The following is a 21,854-nucleotide window of genomic DNA, read 5'->3' as shown; positions in this document are numbered from 1 at the left end:
CACAGGATTCAGCGCATGCCCCAATGGCATGATGCACCAGCACCAGAAAATTTGATGGGATTGGGCTCTCAGTTTTTGTGTGAGTGTGAAAATAATGTTCAGGCTAAGAGGTGCTCAGCTAAGCTACCACCGTCAGTACAGCTGGTTTTCTTTCCATAGCTGGCTGCTCCCAAATCAGCCAGGCTTGCAGCCATTAAAGGTACGTCAGGGAAAAGATAGCGCACACACAACTCCAGTGAGACCATCTTGTTTTGATTATTGTACTTAGTGCAGTGTACATGATGGGGAAGAGAAAGATGCCAAGAACGATGGATAAGTTTCCATTTGTCCCTTGCCATGATGGCCTTCTGCAGGGAGCTGAGCCCATCTGGCTCATACCAAACTTGGACTCTGCCTCGAAACTGCAGCAACTTGTCATCTGTTCCTCAAAGAACAGAACATGCTGTGAAATTTGGATGCTTCGTGCGGATACGTGTGCCCGATCAAGTTCTTCTCAAAGGGGTATGACAGGGAGGAAAATATATCCAGTAGAAATTATCCATCTCTGTCTCCGCCCCCCCCCCCAAATAAAGTAAGAAGTCTGTGCTTGTGAGTTGAGCACTATAGATGAAGAATCGAGAATCTGTATTTCCTACTGGGCTATCCCTTTAGGCAGGGTTGTCAGATCACAGGTTTGGAGGGTGACATGAGAGGGCGTTAGGTCAATTGTTTCATTCATTGTTATTTTTCAAGTGCCCTTTAGATTTTTTGCCTCTGGTACTCCAGTATTTTTCATGTTCCAGCAATGCTGATAGCCCTCCAGGTGCTAAGCAGATGTCGGAGGAGCGTGAGCTGAGACACAAGTCCAGCAACAGGTAGCTGATATCCACATTTGTGATAGCCAAGCATGAGTCAGGACCAAATTAGGAATTCCCCAAAAGATGCGTGTGAAAGTTTCCCTAAGTTTTCTTTTGTTTTGCTTTGCTAAGTGAAAAGGATTTAGAAAGGGGTGGCCAGCCTTTCAACTTGAGGGCTCCCAGACCAATTCCTTTTTCTACGCAATTGTGTAGAAGAGGGAATTTCAGGTCTAACTGATGAGAAGTGGCACGTCATGAAATTCCCTCCTCTACACAATTGATAATGGTCTGGGAGCCCTCAAGTTGAAAGGTTGGCCACCCCTGATTTAGAAGAAGCTACAAATTTGATAGACTGTTTGGGGGGGGGGGAGCTTGCAGTCAAGTTGCAATCTCTGTGGAGTCAACTAACAAGGATACATACCCAGTGGATTATGCACAGTAAGGATAGAGTGGAGAGAGAGATGCTCTATACATTCTTACATACCACCAGAACCAGGGGACATTCACTAAAACTGAGTGTTGGGAGAATTAGGACAGACAAAAGAAAATATTTCTTTACTCAGCGCGTGGTTGGTCTGTGGAACTCCTTGCCACAGCATATGGTGATAGCATCTGGCCTAGATGCCTTTAAAAGGGGATTGGACAAATTTCTGGAGGAAAAATCCATTACGGCTTACAAGACATGATGTGTATGCACAACCTCCTGATTTTAGAAATGGGCTATGTCAGATGTAAGGGATGGCACCAGGATGCAAGTCTCTTTTTGTCTGGTGTGCTCCCTGGGGCATTTGGTGGGGCCGCTGTGAGATACAGGAAGCTGGACTAGATGGGCCTATGGCCTGATCCACCTGGGCTGTTTTTATGTTCTTCTGAACCAGAATTCCTGCCCTTCTTTGGTGATAGAAGGGTTGTATAGACTCAAGCAGTTCTAGCAGGAACTGCGGTGGTTGACTAATCTCAGATACCTCCAACTCATTTCACCAACCAACCCCCCCCCCCAACATTCCTAACTACCTCAGTCTTTCATATTGTTCAGCTTGTGCAAAAAAGTATTAAGTATAGCAAGACATTTCGGTATTGAAACGCTCCAGTGCCATCTCTCTACAGAAATAGCTTAGAGCTACTGGCGGTATTTAGCTCTGAACATTTTTTGATTTGGATTGAGAATTGTTTAACCTTCTCTTGCATGCTGGAGTTTATGAAGCATGTGGTTGGTATTCCCACCCACATCCCCTCCAGTCTTCCCTCCGCTACATTATTGGCTGTTTTTAATGGGGTTCTGACTCTTTATGGAGGGAGGTGCCTTTGACAGAAAAGGTGTCTTAACAAATCTTCATCTCAAGAAGTGTCTGCCTTTAGCAGCTTCAGTTGCTTCGTTAATGGGAAAGAAATGGATAATGTTCACAAGGCATTTATATCGATCAACTCCAGCAGAGTTAATTTGGCCGGCTCTTCATTGCCTGCTAGTAAAGGAAGAGTTTTAAGCTGTGTTGCTATAAACTGGAGAACTAGTGTGGCCTAATGTGTAATTAGGTGAAGGTATTATGATAGAGGCTTGGAATTATTGTTGCTCTTCATGTGCAATTCATCCTAATACTACAGCTTAGCGTTTGTACAATTTCTTCAAAGCAGTTCATATGTTCATACTAATTCACAAAATTTCTTACACCCATCCTTTTCCTGCCAAGGTAACTAGTGACCTCTTTTAAAGAAAAGGAAAGAAGCCATGACTGGAGGATCCAATCAGGCAAAAGAGCAGTAGTAAACTCTACTGATCTTGTCAAACACCCATCTACCTGCCTCACTATCTCAGAGACTATTAGGAGACTTCAGAAAGATATCTTATGTGTCAAATGTGGGGCACAAATAACATTGAGGCACTTATAGTGTTCAGCATCATGTATTCAACTGGAAATTCATAATAAACGAATAGTAAAAGTTAAAAGTCTTGGACTGCAATCCTATACAGTTTCCTAGGAATAAGCTCCATTGACAACAGATGGAACTTTCTTCTTGCATAGGCTTGTGCTGCAAATTCAAATTTATAGAGGTGTAGCTGAAACAGAAGTCTAACCCTGCTAGCTATGGCAGCACATGCAAAATGGCTGCTGAGAGAGGTCTGCTTGCTGTTTCGCTATAGAAAACTGCCTCCACACCCTGGCAGTGGTGTAGCTAATGAACTTGTAGCCCAGTGCGGAGCTCAAAATGATGCCCCGGAAGTGATGTCACAACCAGAAGTGACATCACACCCGAACTTCTTTAAAAGTGCAGATTGGGGGGGGGGGGACCTGCCTACTCCATATTAACACCTTATTGGTTCCATGCTGTATCATAATAACATCTCATTGGCTCTCAGAACAATCAGTCTCACAGGTCAGTTTTGAGGTGAAGAAATCCACTTTTTGTTCCTTAAGGCAGTTGTGTTTTCGTTTTCTGGTTAATTGACCATAACTTTTGAAATAATACAGATATTCTAATGCAGTTTGTTTCATTGCATTCAGCATTAAATTACCTTTCCAATGATATATAACATGATGGTATTATTCGTACATTCCAAGATTTTCACAATTTTGGCCACTAGTGTCAAGCTCAGCTTGTTCCCCCCTAATGCTTGTTGCCCGGTGCGACTGTTACCCCCTGCAGCCCCTTAGCTATGCCACTGCACCCTGGCCTGATGCTTGTTAGGGCTGTCAAGAAGATCGCTTACTTTTGGGAGAAAAAATCAGGTTTCAAGTCCATAGTCCACTCTTAAGAAACATGCAAGCAATTTCTTGTTCAAGTGGTATAAACTAAATGAAGACTTCTAGTCCTGGAAGATTGTGTCCCCTATTCTGTTGGGGCCTTATGCTGCCAGAACTAGCATTTCAGCAGCAAAAAGTCTTTTATGGTGGCTCAAAAGCTGGGCCGTTGCCACAAATAGTGTGTGGTGTGGTGCACACAGTAGCTGTTCCAGTAGATTCCACAGGTGCTGGTAAGTTACCATTAAGTTGGAGTGGGGAGGGCCAGGTGGGGAGCAGACCAGAGGGGGAGGATCTCAGTGGCAAACACACACACCAGGTCCTATCCTGCATTTTTTGCCCAACCCCACCCTCTTTCTCTCCTCAGACTTACACCACCTATATAGCTAGCATGGGTCTGAAGAGACCCTTAGGCCATCAGGAGGCCCAAAAGAGGTAAGTAAAAAATATTAACCTCTAGCAGGCCTCTTGATTCCCCCCCCCCCCCCATGGTTGCACTGTGCATCAGCAAGGCTGCACCAGTGCCAGTGGTGGGGGGCTGGGATTAGGCAGTAGGTGGCCTAAATTTTTTCCTTTGACTTCATTTCTTCCCAAGGTCTGGCTAGCCCTTTCACCTTTTTGCTAACTGAAATTCCAACTTTGCAGCACTATAGCTGTTCCCCATGCCTCCACTGACGCATTTACAATTTTTTTAAAAGTGTTTCAAAATTTCTTTCCTTTTCCTTGTGCCGGTGCTATTTCCAGTCCAAAAAACTAGGGGGGGAGGGAATTTGTGAATGCAAAATATCCTAATGATGCAATTGGAATAAAACTTTCAAGCGTGTGCTCATTTTTCTCTGGTGGATTAATTTATTCCCATCGCAGACTTTAAAATGTTTTCCTGACAGTCTGAGACCACCTCTGGTGATGGGTCACAAAACACCTCTGATGATGGGGTACTGCTGTGCAGTACAGTGAAAGCCAAAATGTTGCTATGGGATTTATGAATTGCTATGATCTTTCAAGCCGTTTCAAAGCGGCTCCTTAGTCGTACGATCTACAGCATTTCTGTGTCTCCCCACTAACATAACTTCTTCTTTAGGCTCCGCTAACATCAATGACCGCAGCATGCTAGGAAAACGAGACAGCGAAATGGCCGTCATTGTACAAGATACTGAGACCATTCCTTCCACGATGGATGGAGAGGACTACAAAGCAGGAAAGTTTGCTCAGTCACTCCGTCTCCAGTGCTTTAGGTACTGATGCCAAAAGCTGCTGTGTTAAAAGGTTGCGTGTATACATGTATCGCTCTCGGCATTGGGTGGAGTGGGGGTGCTGGAATAGAATGAAGACTGCAGCACACTTACTAAGGAATAAGCCCTATCTAACTCATTGAAACTTTTTTCTGAGCACACCTGGGTGAGATGGCATTGTAAGACTCTCTTCAGTCATCTTGTAGCAAGGAACCTCCAGGTGTTCTGCTGACTCTATTGTGCACTTCACACTTTCCCAAGCAGTGAAAAATTCCAGGAGCAGCACTACTCCAATTTGGGTTTCCTTTTAGAAGAATGATCACCATGGACTTATGGTGTTTTTGGAATATTTATTTACAAATATACAGGTAGAGCATCAGCCAGGGACAAGCAACATGTGTACTCCTGCAAGGCAGCTTCTGTCACTTCACGTCAAGTCTCCAAAGACAGACATGCCTGCACCCCAAAGCACCTTCAAGCCAGCTCTCTCTCTCTCTCTCTCTGATTCAGTCTGTCCTGCAGACTTCTGTTTTCTTCACACTCATATATTGTACATCAGTTCCTCCCCTTATCGGGGGGGGGGGGGAATTAGGGTCACCATGGTCTGATGACTGACTCAAGAGACATGTCCTGATGTCTTCCAGCCATTGGCTCTCATTAAGGACAGAAACATGAAAGAGGCATCTTGGGTATTAACTCTATATAGGAACAGAAGAAGAGACTTGCTGGATCAGGCCAAGAGCCCATCTAGTCCAACTTCCTGTACCACACAGTGACCTTCCAAGTGCCTTTGGGAGCACACAAGACAACAAAATACCTGTATCTTGCTGCCACTTCCTTGCATCTGGCATTCAGAGATAAACTACCTCTAAGTCCCAGATGTTGCATATAGTCATCATGGCTTGTAATCTGTGATGGACTTTTCCATCACAAATCTGCCAAAACCTCATTTAAAGGCATCTAGGCCAGGTGCCATCACAGCAGCCTTTGGCAAGGAGTTCCACAGATTAATCACATGCAGGGTAGAGTAATATTTCTTTTTGCCTGTTCTGAATCTCCAGCCACTCCATTTTAGTGGATGTCCCCTGGTTCTGGTGTTGTGCAAGGGGGAAAAGAACTTCCCTCTGCCAACTCTGTTCATCCTGCTTCCAGGAGGCAGGCTGGAGGGGATGGAGCTCAATGGCAAAAGTGCATGTTGGATCAGGTGGACTACAGGGAAGTAAGTAAAAATGTGTTTTACTTTCCTCTGGTTGGTCTTCTTGTTGCTGTCGCTGCACCCCCCCCCCCCACATGCAGTGTGCGCTCCATTGGTGTGGTTGCATGGTATGGAGCAACAGGGGATAGAATTGGGCTATATGGCAACTCTCAGTCTGTATAGAACAATATCATTAAATTAAAATGTAAGCAATAAAACAACCAATGAGGAGAGAAATGGCTTAAAAAGGACACAAGGAATGCCCAAACCGAACAGAAAGTGTTCACTTTTTTGAAGCCGGTCAAGCCTCACAGGAGAAGGAGGGAAATCCGCAAACTGGTGATTAAATAATCAACCAGATACCTTTGGTTGTCTTTTGTAGCAAAGACTTCAGAACGTTGTCCAAGCTCTTGTTTTCTTTTTTTCATATTCCTGAGAAATATATTGCAAGTTCTTGAATAAAATTCCTTTTATTTCTTTGTTTTCTCAGAGTTGTTCTTGGCAATTCAACAGACCCACATGATCTCCAGGATCCTGTTTGTGATAAATTCTTTAAGGAAGTGTGGGTTTCAACCGCTGCACGCAATGCCACTATTTTTGATAAGGTAAAGTATATTCCTGGTCTTGCTAGTGAAAGCCATAAAAGATAATAATACACTGTCTTCATGAGTGAGTCAGGTTTAGTTCTAGAACTTTCAAAAAGATGGCCAGAAGGGAAGCACTCCCAAGAGGGGGGTCTCCATATTGGGACAATGAAACTGGATCCCACTCAGCATGGCCACTATTGGCTTTTCTAGTGTTTAGTAGTGTTCAGTTTGGTCTGGAAAATAGCCATAGAAATATGTGAATATATTTAGCTTTGTGAAGTTGAAGGGGTGGGCAACAGACTCTGAGGGTGTACGTTCAATAACAATTTACAAAATGTACATAAGAACATAAGAACAGCCCCACTGGATCAGGCCATAGGCCCATCTAGTCCAGCTTCCTGTATCTCACAGCGGCCCACCAAATGCCCCAGGGAGCACACCAGATAACAAGAGACCTGCATCCTGGTGCCCTCCCTTGCATCTGACATAGCCCATTTCTAAAATCAGGAGGTGGCACATACACATCACAGCTTGTAACCCGTAATGGATTTTTCCTCCAGAAACTCGTCCAATCCCCTTTTAAAGGCGTCTAGGCTAGACGCCAGCACCACATCCTGTAGCAAGGAGTTCCACAGACCAACCACGCGCTGAGTAAAGAAATATTTTCTTTTGTCTGTCCTAACCCGCCCAACACTCAATTTTAGTGGATGTCCCCTGGTTCTGGTATTATGTGAGAGTGTAAAGAGCATCTCCCTATCCACTCTGTCCATCCCCTACATAATTTTGTATGTCTCAATCATGTCCCCCCTCAAGCGTCTCTTTTCTAGGCTGAAGAGACCCAAATGCCGTAGCCTTTCCTCATAAGGAAGGTGCCCCAGCCCTGTAATCATCTTAGTCGCTCTCTTTTGCACCTTTTCCATTTCCACTATGTCTTTTTTGAGATGCGGCGACCAGAACTGGACACAATACTCCAGGTGTGGCCTTACCATAGATTTGTACAACGGCATTATAATACTAGCCGTTTTGTTCTCAATACCCTTCCTAATGATCCCAAGCATAGAATTGGCCTTCTTCACTGCCGCCGCACATTGGGTCGACACTTTCGTCGACCTGTCCACCACCACCCCAAGATCTCTCTCCTGATCTGTCACAGACAGCTCAGAACCCATCAGCCTATATCTAAAGTTTTGATTTTTTGCCCCAATGTGCATGACTTTACACTTACTGACATTGAAGCGCATCTGCCATTTTGCTGCCCATTCTGCCAGTCTGGAGAGATCCTTCTGGAGCTCCTCACAATCACTTCTGGTCTTTACCACTCGGAAAAGTTTGGTGTCGTCTGCAAACTTAGCCACTTCACTGCTCAACCCTGTCTCCAGGTCATTTATGAAGAGGTTGAAAAGCACCGGTCCCAGGACAGATCCTTGGGGCACACCGCTTTTCACCTCTCTCCATTGTGAAAATTGCCCATTGACACCCACTCTCTGCTTTCTGGCCTCCAACCAGTTCTCAATCCACGAGAGGACCTGTCCTCTAATTCCCTGACTGTGGAGTTTTTTCAGTAGCCTTTGGTGAGGGACTGTCAAACGCCTTCTGAAAGTCCAGATATATAATGTCCACGGGTTCTCCCGCATCCACATGCCTGTTGACCTTTTCAAAGAATTCTATAAGGTTTGTGAGGCAAGACTTACCCTTACAGAAGCCATGCTGACTCTCCCTCAGCAAGGCCTGTTCGTCTATGTGTTTTGAGATCCTATCTTTGATGAGGCATTCCACCATCTTACCCGGTATGGATGTTAGGCTGACCGGCCTATAGTTTCCTGGGTCCCCCCTCTTTCCCTTTTTAAAAATAGGCGTGACATTTGCTATCCTCCAATCTTCTGGCACCGTGGCCGTTTTGAGGGACAAGTTGCATACCTTAGTCAAGAGATCTGCAACTTCATTCTTCAATTCCTTAATAACCCTTGGGTGGATGCCATCAGGGCCCGGTGACTTATTGATCTTTAATTTATCAATGAGGTCTGAAACATCTTCTCTTTTAACCTCTATCTGACTTAACTCCTCGGTTAGGAGGGGCCGTTCGGGCAGCGGTATCTGCCCGAGGTCTTCTGCCGTGAAGACAGATGCAAAGAACTCATTTAATTTCTCTGCCATCTCTAAGTCTCCTTTTATCTCCCCTTTCCCTCCCTCACCATCCAGAGGGCCAACCGCTTCTCTGGCGGGTTTCCTGCTTCTAACATATTTGAAGAAGCTTTTATTATTCCCCTTAATGTTGCTGGCCATGCGTTCCTCATAGTCTCGCTTGGCCTCCCATATCACCTTCTTACATTTCTTTTGCCACAGTTTATGTTCCTTTTTATTCTCCTCATTAGGGCAAGACTTCCATTTACGGAAGGAAGCTTCCTTGCCCTTCACAGCCTCTCTAACTTGGCTGGTTAGCCATGCGGGCACCCTCCTGGATTTAGTGGAACCCTTCTTTCTTTGCGGTATACACCTCTGCTGGGCCTCTATTACTGTTGTTTTAAGCAGCCTCCATGCACTCTGGAGAGATTGGACTCTTTTTACCCTCCCTTTCAACCTCCTTCTAACCAGCCTCCTCATTTGAGGGAAGTCCGCCCGTCGGAATTCAAGGGTTTTTGTTAGAGATTTCCCTGGTATTCTTCCCCCAACGTGCACGTCAAAACGGATCGCAGCATGATCACTGTTTCCCAATGGCTCAGTAACGTTTACATCTCTAACCAGGTCCTGCGTACCGCACAAAATTAAATCCAGAGTCACCTGTCCTCTGGTGGGCTCCGTGACTAGCTGATCTAAGCCACAGTCATTTAGCACGTCAAGAAATCCAGATTCCTTATCGTGACCAGAACACAAATTGACCCAGTCAATATGAGGATAATTGAAGTCCCCCATGATTACAACCCTGTCCCTCCTTGTCACCTCCCTGATCTGTTTCCTCATTTCAAGGTCCCCATCAGATTTCTGGTCTGGAGGACGATAGCACACCCCCAGTATTACATCGCTGCACAAGCCTGGTAATTTAACCCACAGAGATTCTACGGTGGAGTCGGACCCACCTTCAATCTCTGCTTTGCTGGATTCTATCCCTTCCTTAACATAAAGGGCCACCCCACCTCCAACATGCCCCTGCCTGTCCCTCCTGTAGAGTTTATAGCCCGGGATTGCGGTATCCCACTGATTCTCCGCATTCCACCAGGTTTCCGTTATGCCCACTATGTCAATATTTTCCCTTGTCACCAGACATTCCAGTTCTCCCACCTTTGCTCGTAGACTTCGGGCATTCGCATAAAAGCATTTATACACGGAATGCCCCAGGATGGGCTGCTTATTCGCTCCTTTGTCCCCGCATCCTCTCATTGTGCCAAACCGTCTATCACATCCCATCACCCTACCTTTCCCAATTTCTTCTCCTACCCTGCCTTTGTCTTGTTGTTCTCTAACCTCCCCATCCACATCCCATAGGGATGAGGAGTCCCGAACCGGATGCCCCTCGGCTCCTGTCGGCCTTCCCCCAGGGATCAGTTTAAAAGCTGCTCTGCCACCTTTTTAATGTTATGCACCAGCAATCTGGTTCCATTCTGGTTCAAATGGAGCCCGTCCCTCTTGTACAGGCCCCGCTTGTCCCAAAACGTTCCCCAGTGCCTAATGAATCTAAACCCCTCCTCCCTACACCACCGTCTCATCCACGCATTGAGACCCCTGATCTCCGCCTGCCTAGCTGGCCCTGCGCATGGAACAGGTAGCACTTCAGAGAACGCTACCTTTGAGGTCCTGGCTTTCAGCTTCCTGCCTAAAAGCCTAAATTTGGCCTCCAGGACCTCCCAGCTACACTTGCCCACGTCGTTGGTGCCGACATGCACCACAGCCGCTACCTCTCCCCCAGCACTGTTTACTAGCCTGTCTAGATGAGAAGTGATGTCCGCAACCTTCGTACCAGGCAGGCAAGTCACCATGCGGTCCTCACATCCGTCGCAAACCCCCCCTCTCTATGTTTCTAATAATCGAATCCCCCACTACAAGAAGCCCCCGACCCCCCTCCCGCCGAGGAGTATCCCGAGTGCGCTCGGATACGGGCCCATCCCCTGGAGAAGGGATCCCCCCTAGGGGATTGTTTCCCTCCTCTCCAGGATGACGTCCTCCAGTCCTGAGACTTCCCACCCGGGCAGCCGAGGAGCTGCACGCCTGAGGTTGGGACGAAGCCTGATCGTCCCCAGAAGTCTCCCCACGGTCCTCCTCTGGCTGCCTGCGCTTCTCCAGGTTGGCCACCAAGGCTTCAAGGACGCGTTCCCTGAGAGCCTGGAGCTCCTTGCACCGAGGACACACCCATGACTTATGCCCCAGAGGCATATAATCATACATGTGGCACTCGATGCAGAACACTGGATAGCCCCCACCCTGCTGCTGGCTGTCTGACTGCATAGCTTTTTTGTTGTTGTTGTTGTTGTTTTATTTAGGGGTCCTTTTAAAAACCGTACAATGGATAGCAGCCCTTTTCTCTAGGGAAGAGGAAGGGCAGTGTATGGGGCCCTGGCCTCCTCGCCCTGCTGCTGAACTCGCCCAGATGCTAAACTCTTGTGCCTTACCTGGCACTTGGTTCCCAGAGGCCACACGCGTCTGCAGAGAGCCTCACGCGATGGCCCGCCTAGCTTTATACTCCTGGCTGGCTCCTCCTCCCTCCTTCCTTCCTGATTGAAAGGGGGCTGGCCTTCCCAGGTGAGTTTACAAAAGCTCAGGAAGGCAAACGGCTGCTGATGGGCGTGACCTACTCTGCAGGCTCCTGAATGGACTGCTTGGATTAGCCTAATGGGGCTCTTAATGGGTTGGGAATTGGCCCTTCCTAGGTTCTTTCCCTCCTAGTTCTGTTCTCTTGGGCTGGACTGTTTTTGTAACCTCAAGCTAGTTTTTATTTGGGTTTGTTTAATTATTTATTGCTCTCTAGATCCTGTGTCCCAATTTACTTACCTGTTTAGGTTATGTTCTAACTTAGATTAAGTTTAACCTGGGTTAAGTATAGGTTTAATTTAAACAAGTAGAAAAACCTGCTTTCCACTTTATCCTCCTCCCTTCCTTCGATTAGGTGCTACCTTAGGTGCAGCTAACTTTCAACTTTGATTTAAATGCCTGACCCTTGGGCTCTTACTCACGAGTAGGACTCTGCTCTTACTCACGAGTAGGACTCTGCTCCTGCTCAGAGTAGCCCTATGTACCTCCCTTAGGTACTAACTTTCAATTTTGATTTAAGGTTGCTTTAAAGGTAAGGTTAAGGTTAGAAGACAGGGAGTTAGAAAGACAAAGCATTAGAATGAGTACACTTACCTCCTCCTCCTGCTCCTCCTCCTCTCCTTCTCCAAAACTCAGAGGTCTCCTTGCCTTCTCCTCGCCCAGATGCTAAACTCTTGTGCCTTACCTGGCACTTAGTTCCCGAGGCACTTGGTTCCCAGAGGCCACATGCGTCTGCAGAGCATGGCTTCTCCCTACCCCAGGAATTCTGGGAACTGTAATTTGATCAGGGTGCTGAAAATTCTTAGCTAAAGAATTTGCAGCCTCCTTTGCAGAACTGCAGCTGCTCAAGGAGAGGGAATTATTGAAAAACACACTTAGGCCCATCCTATCCCATTTTCCAGTACCGGTGCAGACGTGCCAGTAGGGCATGCACTGCATCCTGTGGTGGAGAGGCAATCACAGAGGCCTCCTCAAGGTATGGGAACATCTGTTCCCTTACCTTGGGGCTGCATTGTGGCTGCACCAGTGCTGTAAAGTTGGATAGGATTGGGCCCGTAGTATTCAGAATTGTACTCCATTGAACACAGTGGGGCTTTCTTCTGAGTAAATGAGTCAGCACCTTTTTGGTAGAGATGAGTCCACCGAAAAAGTTCCTACCCTCAAATTTTTCTTTTCACTCGTCTTCACTTGAATTAGGTTTTCCGATGCCTTCCCAGTGACCAGGTGAATAACTTAAACCAACTACGGGATTTCATCATCATACCAAAGCTCGCTTGCGAGAATCCTGCAAAAGCAGCAGAAGAACTTAAAAAGATCAGTGGATTTCTAGTCCAGTTCCCCTTTCGCTTCCTGGATGAAGAGAATTTGCTGCCCTCTGTTGGAACAAAAGAGTCTATGGTGCCGATGGAGACTTGGACTTAAGAAGATTCCAATTGTGTTGGAATGTTTTTAAAAACAACTGTCCTTTGGAGATGCATGGAGTGTGATGGCACTGATCTTTTTTGCCATGGGGTTAGGAGAAGAAGTCTCCACCAATCCCAAAGTGCCTTTTGATGGAACAAGCTTCAAGCAGAACCACACTGTTTCAGGGAGTAACATGAAAGTGACGGATGACTGGCAAGTTCTGCTCACTGATTGAAGAATGCCATGTTTAAACAAACTTGGGGGGAGGGGACACAAGCCCCCTTACTCTAAAAGTTCACAAATCAGATTGCAACACATTTCACTTATTCCATGCATGCTTTATTCTGCACAGCTGGTTGTTTCAGACTTGATTCGCAAACAACTATGCCATGGTAAGGCATCTGCCTATTTCAGCCATCTTTCTACTGGATGGTGTGTGGCAAACTGTTGCCACAACAATAGTGAAGGCCACTGTTTATGTGATTACTCTCTTATACCAGGCAAAGAGAATTTACATCCATGTGTCTGGTTCAAGAGCAATGCACTGAACACTTATCTATGTGATACATAGCCTTGAGCTGCAAAACATGCATGTACTGTAATTGTGCTGATTTGCCTATGGTGGGTTATAGGCTACTTTTGTTGGTCAAATCTCTGATTCTAGGTTACTTATCTAGAGTTTCTTTTTTTCAGTGATTTTAATTTTGTATTCTGTAGATCGTGAAACAGCTGCTGAAAAAACACTGCACGATGCCACTTGGGGCATGACTGTGATACTAGCTATTGAGTAGAGATCGTAAAAGTTTGCACAGAGCTGCTCAGCTTTTTAGTACCGTATTTAGAACAAGAAATACGTCTTGTCCTGGAGTGCCTGCATGTGTCTCATTGCAACAATAAGTGTTGGAAGCCATCTGAGATAGTGCTGGAAGACTCAGTGCTAGTTTGTACCCCCTACAGTGTTTTATGTGCTGAGTTGCATATAAAAGTGCTTTATTCATTGGATTGTCAAGGTGTGCAGTCCCACAAGAGGGACCAATTAGTTCTTTCCTTCCCATCAAACTTGACAAGGCTAGATGTTTACTCATGTCTGGAGTGTCCACAACCATACAGGCCACAAGATGTGATATTTAATGTTTAGCCAATTGGGGTTCAGAGTTTTTGGTGTCATGATGGAGAAAATCGGTTATGGCCACATAATGGCCTTGTAATGGAGATTAATATACAATTAGTGGAATCAGTGTACAGAAACAAAGTCAACACAGGTTACTTCAGGATGCTGAGGTACATGTGAATGTGGTTCTGTGGCAGAAGGCTAGTAATTTTAATTCAGAAGCAGCAGTTTTGCATCTTGCTCTGCTCTCCAGGAAATGCTGATGTTTTGTTCAAATCTCAGCTTTGTCTGGGTCTCTTGACACATGAAGATCTTTAGAGTGTCAATGCAATAAATAAGGGATACAATTCAAACAGCTACAGTTATCAGAGAACTGAGATCAGCTCTGGTGCTCTATTGAGCATAACACTCAGTGACAAACCTGGCTTTGTCGCTCTGCAATGAGTAAAATGGCCTTTGGTCAATATGCATAGTAGACAGCTCCATTCAACAGTGGGCAAGAACAGCTGAGAAGACAACAGAATCCTAAGATTGTGGAGACAGGAAAGAACCTTAAATCTTGTCTAATCCACTCCCTTATTTCTACTACACCTAGAACAGGCCTAACAAATTTCTCTCTTTTGTCTCCTATAATTAACCATGCTAGCTAATTCTGAATTAAAACTATAATCTAATGAAGGCAGTCTTTGGTACTTTGCTAAATTAGCCAACAAAAGTGCAATCTTTGGGTTGGCTTTTATGGCTAATAACCAGAGACATATTTATTTATTTATGTATTGAATTTTTATGCCGCTTTTCTCCCCAAAGGGCACCCAACGCAGCTTACAAAAAGTCATAAAACCACCTTTAAAACAGACCACAGCTGCGATACAAGGACATCTGCAAGAGGGATCTGAAGGCCTTAGGGATGGACCTCAACAAGTGGGAAACCCTGGCCTCTGAGCGGCCCGCTTGGAGGCAGGCTGTGCAGCATGGCCTTTCCCAGTTTGAAGAGACACTTTGCCAACAGTCTGAGGCTAAGAGGCAAAGAAGGAAGGCCCATAGCCAGGGAGACAGACCAGGGACAGACTGCACTTGCTCCCGGTGTGGAAGGGATTGTCACTCCCGGATTGGCCTTTTCAGCCACACTAGACGCTGTGCCAGAACCACCTTTCAGAGCGCGATACCATAGTCTTTCGAGACTGAAGGTTGCCAATACAATATATCATAAAATATCCTAAAACATAAAAACAACCTTAAAAAATTGCAATAAAACCAAACCAAGAGCAGGCATATTTTAAAAAGGGGAAACCAGTAAAATCCTGCTGTCTGTTATTCAGAAGGCCGTGAACTCAGAAGGCTTGTCTATAAAGGAATAATATATTTAGGCTCTGCCTAAAGCTTTCTGAATTTCAGTATTCAAGGTGGTCAGAATGTAAACAAGGTGAATGAACTCATCATCATATCATATACTGAGGAGCAAGCCTTGATCATGAAACTGGGACCTACGTTGTAATGAAACATTAAACAGGCCTTTCCCAATGGGGCAGAAATGTTCAAAAGAGAACAGTACCTGCTAAGGAGAAGATAGTCTTAGGGATTGAAATCTTTCTCTACCAAGATCACATGGATGGGCACCCTGATTAATAGGGGGACACAAATGTGTAAAGAGTTGTCCTTGTATGTTTGGAAGTGCCAATTATGATAAAAAAGGAAAGCTGTTGTGTAAAATGTTAACTTCACAACAGGTCTTCAACATTCTCGGACTCCAATCCTATATGCTCTTAACTGGGAGTAAAGTCCACTAAACTCAATGGGACTTCTGATTAGACAGGCATAGGATTGCACTGCTGGTTATCCATTTCATTGTGCATTTCAACCTTTGTTATCGTGGTGTTTTTTGTCACCTGTTTATTTATTGAAAGACGTTACATGAATGATATGGATTCCTTACCACCCCGTGATGCCTGGCTGAGGCACAGCCAGTCATTCCGGGATGCAAAGACAGCTTGGAGCCAGAAACCCATTGTTCAAAAATAAACAACCCGTAAGGGCATTAGATAAAGATTGCACCCTATTCCTTAGCTTTCAAAGATTATGATAGAGTTTTCATAGACTTACACAGCAACATAATTGGTACCTGCACATTCAGTTTAAGCATCTTCTATCTTAAGCAATTTAATTAGGTTTAAAACACTCCAGTGCTTTACATTATGTTGATAAATAAGAAACACTAACATTCCTCAAGGGCAAGCTAACTGCTCAGCTAGTTTCAGCTTGCTATGGTGTCCATAGTTTCATGCTGTTACTCTATAGATGTTCATAATTAGTGGTGTGGACAGAAATCACATGCATTCTTTAAGTCTGTGAATCGGGTCCATTTCAATCTTTCAGTAATTCATGCGTGGCAGCCTTTTAAGAGATAACCCGCATGGATAATGTGTGTGTTAATGTAATGTGCATAGCTTAGGTCACCTTACAGGTTCTCAGAAAGTATAAGTTTCTAAATTATTTCTTTTGCTGCTCTTTGCTGTAGAACTTGTAGATGATCTCATCTTCTGGTAGATGTTGAGGACTAATAAAGCCATTGTTGTATATGGAGAGCATTGCTTTAGCACTTTAATTCAGCACATGTGAGATTGCCTAAGGCCAGTGTTCTAGGTCTGGGGAAGGCAGAGGGTACAGCAGAATCTATTAGCAGATCTCTGGGTGATTTGCAGGAAATCAGCAAGAGTTTCTGAGTCCCAGAAAATTTCTGACTTTCCCAAAGTGAGGGGAAAAAATTATCTGTCCTGGTTGGCTTGGTGCTAATCACTTCTCTATTGGTCTATGTTCCTCTCTTGTAAAGCAGGAGGATTAACTGGTTGTGCCTTGGACTAGGTCTTTTTATAGCTCTGCTGGCCCATTTTAGAGTTTTGTGCTAGGATACACGTTCCAGTGGTTCAGATAGAGATTTGTGCTTGTAGATGCAAATCATCCTGGTGTGTGGCTCATGGGTTCCAGTAGGTAACACGCTCCTCCAGCTATTTTGCACCAGCCTCCACCCCTCACCTGCTCTCCTGCACCTGGCCTCAGTTGGGGCAGGACAGCACCATAAATGAAGTCTGAAGCCCTGATGTCTGCCCGACTCTGTTCTAGGTCATGGATAACCAACCTGTGACACAGGTAGCCAGGACAGGAGCAGGAGGACACCTAGCCCTGACCAGAGCTTAGCATCAAGACTCTAGCACTACCAGTCTTTCCCACACTAAGCTGTTGTACTTGGTATTGGGCAGTTTAACTGGTGGAGCCAGTAATGTAATATCCGCTAAAAGACCAACAATGAATTTGTCTGATCCTTTTGTAAGAACTGCAAGCTACTGTTCCAGGAAGCATATACATGTCCTGGGTAAATGGCCAGCTAGACTCTGCATATGCCCAGCTATATAATGGCTTGCATAATAAACCTCTTCCAGACTGTCTGTTCTTTCTCTCATTATCTTTGTGTTACTGTCTGCTCTAAGTGTATTACTGGAACCTCAACTAGGCGCAATTGGATGTTTCCAAACTCCGTCTCTGTGTGGGTACATGTGTATGTGAGTGAGAAGTGGTTTCCAACTATAATCTGCCATGTGTGAAATTGTATTGGTGCATTTTGTGAAATTTTTTTGCGTTACAGGAGCTTTCTGTTCCACCTTGACCTGTGAAAGCTTCCCTAGGTTACATTTAGGCCTTGTCACAACTCTGATTTTGAGTTTGGTTCAGTTTGCTTGCCCACTGTGTCTCTCTTGGTTCAGTTTGCTTGTCTCACTGTGTTAGTTCTCTTCATTTGAACTAACTACCCACAATCAATTATATCTGCTTATTGATCCTAGTGGGTGTCCAACCCCTTGGTAAATCACTACTGATTGACGTGTCTGCTTGGTGTGTTTTTAAGTCATTTTTGCCCAACATTGCATAAATACAACAGGGATCAAATGTGTACACCTGTGGGCTTGGCAGAAATCGGTTTAAGCTTGAATCCTGCCAATTTTCCCCTGTAGGCTTCTTCGCTCAAAGACTTCAGCCTGATCCAAACATTCCGCAGATTAAGGTGGGAATGATGAGGTAGAGATTTGCAATGGTATCATGGACTGTATGACTTCAGCCTGCAGGTGGGTGATGCCATTTTTAAATACTTAACTATGGGATGGGCTAGAACCCAGGTTCTCGCTGGTGGGGTTTTTATTCAAAAATGGCATTCCTCACTAGAAGCAGTATAATCCACTTTATGCCTTCAAGGTTCTTCCACCTCATTCTACTGCATATGTAAATCAGGATTTACACCACCTTAAAGACCCCAAACTTCTAAGGAGACATTGGTCCCAAAAGGGTTACATGACAGTCCTATTATGCAGACTAGACTGGAGGATAAGTCCTAACTATATATAGTGCCTAGCTATATATATCAGTCCTAGCTATATATAGCTAGCTATATAGCTATCAGTCCTTGCTATATATAGTGCCATGTGACTTAACAGCATGTGTGAAATTCCATATGGGTATGCCCACACCATGTCAAGAGCTCAATTGACACTAGGTGAGTGGTGTCATACAGCTCCTTACTCAAGAGATTCAATAGGCACTACAACCTCTCCTCCCATATTGGACATGGAAGAATGACAGCTGCCAATGCAGCACATGGGTGAGCTGCATAAAAAATGCTACCTTGAATGCAAACAGTTAAACATCATGATAGGCTGTGCCAGCATTTTCAATCTGTTAGCAAAACAAGGTCTTTGGGGAGTGATGTGAGTAACCCTGAAACAGTATTTCAGGAATGAGCAATTGACAGCTAAGAATATGTATCTAATAATTTTCTTGTGCATTGTCAGTTGTGCTGCGATGTAAAGGCAGTTGTGCTAGTAATGAATTTTAAAGCCCTAATTGGTTGGGGCCATCTAATTGAAGGACCATCTTCTCCCATATGATACTATCCCCTTCCTTGAGTCTTTAAAGGAGGCTCTGCTTTATGTCTCATGGCCATCTGAGTTAAGTGGGCATGCGGGATAGCTTTTGATTGTGGCACTGAGGCTATGGACACTTCAGGAGGTGTATCTGTTGGTGTTCTGGTGCTGGGTGAAAACAACAGCACTGGAATGTCCCGTACTCCCCCCTCCCATGTTATGGTTGAGGTATGAAACATTAAACAGGATGTTGTCATGTTGTTTTATCTCCTGCTTTGCATTGTTCTGTTCTATTTCATTGTTAATTAGCTTATTGGTTTTACTACTGATTCTTAGACAACTTGATGGTCCCATATGTGGACAGAAAGCCAGGGTGGAAATATTTGTACTGCACAGATAAATGAAGGAGTGCTCAAATGTACAGGAAGGTGCCATGTTTCCATGACCTACTGATAGCTCTTCTTCTTGGACCTTCAGGAAAACTTGATTGCCCCTTGTGGCTATAATTAATAGCACTTGGAAGCCCACTGAATCAGGAATCCAGAAAGCTAAAGGGCAACAGTCAGTATTGATTGAAATACTCCTACAGACAACACAGAACCAGAATGAAAGCCACAAACTAATGCAGGGGTCAGGGAACTTTTTTACCTCTTACCCCCCAAAAAATTTATAAACGCAGACGTTACCCCCTTGATTTGAAAGTAAGGAAATAAAATAAATAAACAATAAAAATAAATAAACAATACTCACCTTACCTCGATCCCACGTCGGTCGGCGCGGCTTTTCTTCTTCCTCCCGCTCTGTCCGCTCGGCGGGAGACACTGACGGCCCGGCGCTGTGTGATGACATCATCACTACAGCGCCGGGCAGCTCCAGTCTCCCGCACAGAGCGGAGAGAGCGGGCGGCTGCGATACAGCCTGAGTGTATCGCCTGCTCCCTTCCGCTCACCGCATCTGAAGGTGAGCGGAAGGGAGCAGGGCAGCGGGCGGTGTGCACACAGCGCACCAGCCCGCTGCCGGCCCCCTGGAGCGGGTGGAGAGCGGGTGCGCTGACTCCCTCCGCTACCTCCCCGCCCGGCGCCCGCACACAGTTAGGTAAGGCAACCTTATTACCCCCAGATTTTCACTTTTACCCCATTTGGGGTAATTTACCCCTGTTCCCCGACCACTGAACTAATGGAATTCAGAGCTTCTTTTTCTTCTGACCTTTTTAAGTCGGAAAAAAATGTTTTCTTTGTTTTCTAGCAGTTGTCTTTGGGCTTTTTGTACTCTCGCTAGCGCAGTTCTTAAAATAGTTGTAGACTCTGAGAATAATTGTAATTTACTTGTCTCCATCCTTGACACAGAGATAATGGAAAAAAAACAAAGTTAGCTTTTTAATTGGCTGGTCAAGCCACTTTCCCATAAATGAAGTGTTCTCTGGCTTAACAAGGTGACAAGAAAGCTTGTGATGAATTTTCGGGGGGGGGAGTAGAACAGTTCTACGTATATGTGCAATTACTGGAGCACTGTGAATATGCCTTCTATGAAGGATTCCGAATTGCCATTTGTTTGTCTGAAATTGCTAGTAATGGCTGTTTTTCTCCCTTTCTGCTGTAACTGGGAATACTTATATGTAATACATCAACTGAAAATATAACTAAAATGTAATGTGTCAGAAACATTTGCATTACTGGTCTTCATTCTGAGAGTCATAGAAGCTTGAAACCCTAATCTCCTTTCACACCAGATCAAGCACAGTGGGCCATTCCTACTGACTAAAGGCACAGCTAAGATAATTGTACCTGCTCAAAACAATAAAGGGAACACTTAAACAACACATCCGAGATCTGAATGAACGAAATATTCCTATTAAATACTTTGTTCCTGACATAGCTGAATGTGCTGACAACAAAATCACACAACAACCATAAATGGAAATCACATTTATTAACCCATGGAGGTCTGGGTTTGGTGTCATACTCAAAATTGAAGTGGAAAAACACACTACAGGCTGATCCAACTTCGATGTAATGTCCATAAAGCAAGTCAAAATGAGGCTCAGTAGTGTGTGTCGCCTCCACGTGCCTGTATGACCTCCCTACAATGCCTGGGCATGCTCCTGATGAGGTGGTGGATCTCCTGAGGGATCGCCTCCCAGACCTGGACTAAAGCATCTGCCAACTCCTGGACAGTCTGTGGTGCAACGTGGCGCTGGTGGATGGAGCGAGACATGATGTCCCAGATGTGCTCAATTGGATTCAGGTCTGGGGAATGGGCAGGCCAGTCCATAGCATCAGTGCCTTCATCTTGCAGGAACTGCTGACACACTCCAACCACATGAGGTCTAGCATTGTCCTGCATTAGGAGGAACCCAGGGCCAACCGCGCCAGCATATGGTCTCACAAGGGGTCTGAGGATCTCATCTCGGTACCTAATGGCAGTCAGGCTACCTCTGGAGAGCACATGGAGGGCTGTGCGGCCCCCCAAAGAAATGCCACCCCACACCATTACTGACCCACGGCCAAACCAGTCATGCTGGAGGATGTTGCAGGCAGCAGAACGTTCTCCCTGCCATCTCCAGACTCTGTCATGTCTGTCACAAGTGCTCAATGTGAACCTGCTTTCATCTGTGAAGAGCGCAGGGCGCCAGTGGCGAGGTTGCCAATCTTGGTGTTCTCTGGCAAATGCCAAACGTCCTGCACAGTGTCGGGCTGTCAGCACAACCCCCACCTGTGGACGTCGGGCCCTCTTACCACCCTCATGGAGTCTGTTTCTGACCATTTGAGCAGACACATGCACATTTGTGGCCTGCTGGAGGTCATTTTGCAGGGCTCTGGCAGTGCTCCTCCTGTTCCTCCTGGCACGAAGGTGGAGGCAGAGGTCCTGATGCTGGGTTGTTGCCCTCCTACGGCCTCCTCCACGTCTCCTGGTGTACTGGCCTGTCTCCTGGTAGCACCTCCATGCTCTGGACACTACACTGACAGACACAGCAAACCTTCTTGCCACAGCTCGCATTGATGTGCCATCCTGGATGAGCTGCACTACCTGAGCCACTTGTGTGGGTTGCAGACTCCGCCTCATGCTGCCACTAGAGTGACAGCACCGCCAGCATTCAAAGGTCACCC

General features: G+C 45.5%; 1 protein-coding gene across 2 annotated transcripts in view; it reads left to right on the top strand.

The window, feature by feature from the left end:
- PLD1 (phospholipase D1) overlaps window positions 1–20,408 on the top strand; it is a 127,531-nt gene extending 107,123 nt beyond the window's left edge. For both annotated transcript variants that reach the window (XM_066621076.1, XM_066621074.1), the window contains 3 exons: window positions 4,656–4,809; window positions 6,492–6,606; window positions 12,526–20,408. In XM_066621076.1, coding sequence (XP_066477173.1) covers window positions 4,656–4,809; window positions 6,492–6,606; window positions 12,526–12,750 — 494 coding nt within the window. In that variant the 3' untranslated portion in view covers window positions 12,751–20,408. The remainder of the gene's footprint in view (window positions 1–4,655; window positions 4,810–6,491; window positions 6,607–12,525) is intronic.
- The last annotated feature ends 1,446 nt before the right edge of the window (window positions 20,409–21,854 follow it).

Source organism: Tiliqua scincoides, chromosome 3 (genome assembly GCF_035046505.1).
Source record: "Tiliqua scincoides isolate rTilSci1 chromosome 3, rTilSci1.hap2, whole genome shotgun sequence".
NCBI lineage: Eukaryota > Metazoa > Chordata > Lepidosauria > Squamata > Scincidae > Tiliqua > Tiliqua scincoides.
The sequence above is the reverse complement of the archived record's forward strand: the minus strand, read 5'-3'. Positions and strand labels throughout refer to the sequence as shown.